Genomic DNA, 1,944 nt, shown 5'->3' on the forward strand with positions numbered 1-1,944 from the left:
TTTTAATAAACATTCTATATGAATTAAAACTCCCTAAGAGATTTATTGTTCACATTTATCACTTATTGAAAGATCGAAAATTAGTCCTCAGATGTAAAGATACACATTATGGGCCACGGTATATGTCGGAAGGCTTACCTCAGGGTTCTGTCCTTAGTCCCTTGTTGTTCAACGTATACACGGCACACCTTCAAAATGAATTGGCCAGGACGCTCGGATCATGCAATATGCAGATGATCTAATATTATCACATAGTGGAGTGTCATTAAATGATGTGATCAAAAAAATGGATCAGACCATGACGTCATTTGGAAAATGGACCACATCACTGGGATTTTCAATCTCCGAGAATAAAAGTGCAGTATCGTTTTTCACCAGACAAAGGAATTCTATTGCGATGGAGTCAATAAAATTAGGTAGATACACCTTAAAAATACAAACTACCACAAAATGTCTGGGTTTGACTATAGATAACAAATTACGATGGGGTCCACATTTGGAAAATCTGTCAAGAAAATGTGAAGATGCATTAAATATCTTGAGAGTATTAAATCACATGATGTATGGCGCTGACGTGAAGGTTGCAATCAGGATATATAAACAGCTTATATTATCTAAACTTGATTATGGCTGCTTCATTTATGGGGATGCAAGTAAAAATCTACTACGCAAACTGGATACCCTGCAAAATAAAGCTATAAGGTATTGCCTGGGAGTTTTGCGTTCAACGCCCATTAACGCCTTACATGTGGAGGCACACATAATGCCTCTGCATTTGAGGAGGAAACTGTTAGCAACGAAATTCGTTATTGACAGAATAAGGTCCAACAACGTAGAGGTGATACAAAAAATTAGTAGTGCTAACAACTGTCAGAACAGACAATATTGGCAGAATAAGAAGAAACCTATACTTATGTCAGTGATCTCAGAAACTGAATACAAATGCAAGCCATTAGAAGAACAAAACAAAGCAACAAAATTCTACTTCAACTATGAAATCACGACTACAAACCTTCAAAATATCATACAGACGGAATTTTGTAATATATATAGCAGTCCAATTGATTGGGGGTATAGATTAGAAATTGAAGATAAAATTAAAAACACGTTTCCGGACTTCGAGGTTTTCTTCACAGATGGTTCAAAAGGTCCTGAGGGCGTAGGTGCTTGCATCTATCATCAGAACACTAACTTATATACTAAATATAAGTTAGATATAAATGCGTCGATTTATACAGCTGAAATGTACGCCATAAACAAATGTATTCGGAACATCGCCTCACTTAGCTTGGAGAAAGCCGTTGTATTCAGTGATAGCCGATCATCTTTAGAGAGCCTGCTATCTATAGGCAGGGACCCAAGTTTTTTAGTGTTAGATACTCTTAATCATATACATAACATACTCTCGAAAAGAAAATCCGTTTACTTAATTTGGATCAAGAGTCATATTGGAGTAACAGGGAATGAAGCTGCTGACAAAGGAGCAAAAGATGCAATAAACACGGGTATAATCGTAGAAGATGGAATATCCCACCAAGATATCAAAAACCTATTTAAGGCAAAGATATACAAGGAGTGGCAATTGGAATTCCAAGAGTCAAGTCGTGAAAAAGGACAGTTTTATGCAGCCATACAAGAACAAATTCCTGTCAGACCATGGTTCGACAAATTTACGAGGAGTCGTCATTTTTACTGCATTTTTAATCGTCTGAGAACCAATCACACCTTTACGCTTGAATAGGATCGGAATTAACATCAATCCGTATTGTCATTGTCTTGGCGAAGCAAATAATGCAGATGCCAATCACCTAATTATGGAGTGTAGACATATGGAGGAAAAAAGAGAAAAACTATGGAATAAATTAACAAAACTGAGGATCCCACTTCCCACAAACCTGAGACTGATGTTGGCAGACACTGTAACTTATGATGCTATATACGAGT

The 1,944-nt window shown here is 36.8% G+C and overlaps 1 protein-coding gene across 1 annotated transcript; it reads left to right on the forward strand.

Moving 5' to 3' along the window:
- The first annotated feature begins 286 nt into the window (after nucleotides 1-286).
- On the forward strand, nucleotides 287-1,741 carry LOC113387874. The gene has a single exon (XM_026625261.1). The coding sequence runs from the start codon at nucleotides 287-289 to the stop codon at nucleotides 1,739-1,741; it is 1,455 nt and encodes a 484-aa protein (XP_026481046.1).
- The last annotated feature ends 203 nt before the right edge of the window (nucleotides 1,742-1,944 follow it).

This window comes from Ctenocephalides felis, unplaced genomic scaffold (genome assembly GCF_003426905.1).
Source record: "Ctenocephalides felis isolate EL2017-DRISC unplaced genomic scaffold, ASM342690v1 CF-g0.4_SCAFFOLD_03572, whole genome shotgun sequence".
NCBI classification, from domain to species: Eukaryota; Metazoa; Arthropoda; class Insecta; order Siphonaptera; family Pulicidae; genus Ctenocephalides; species Ctenocephalides felis.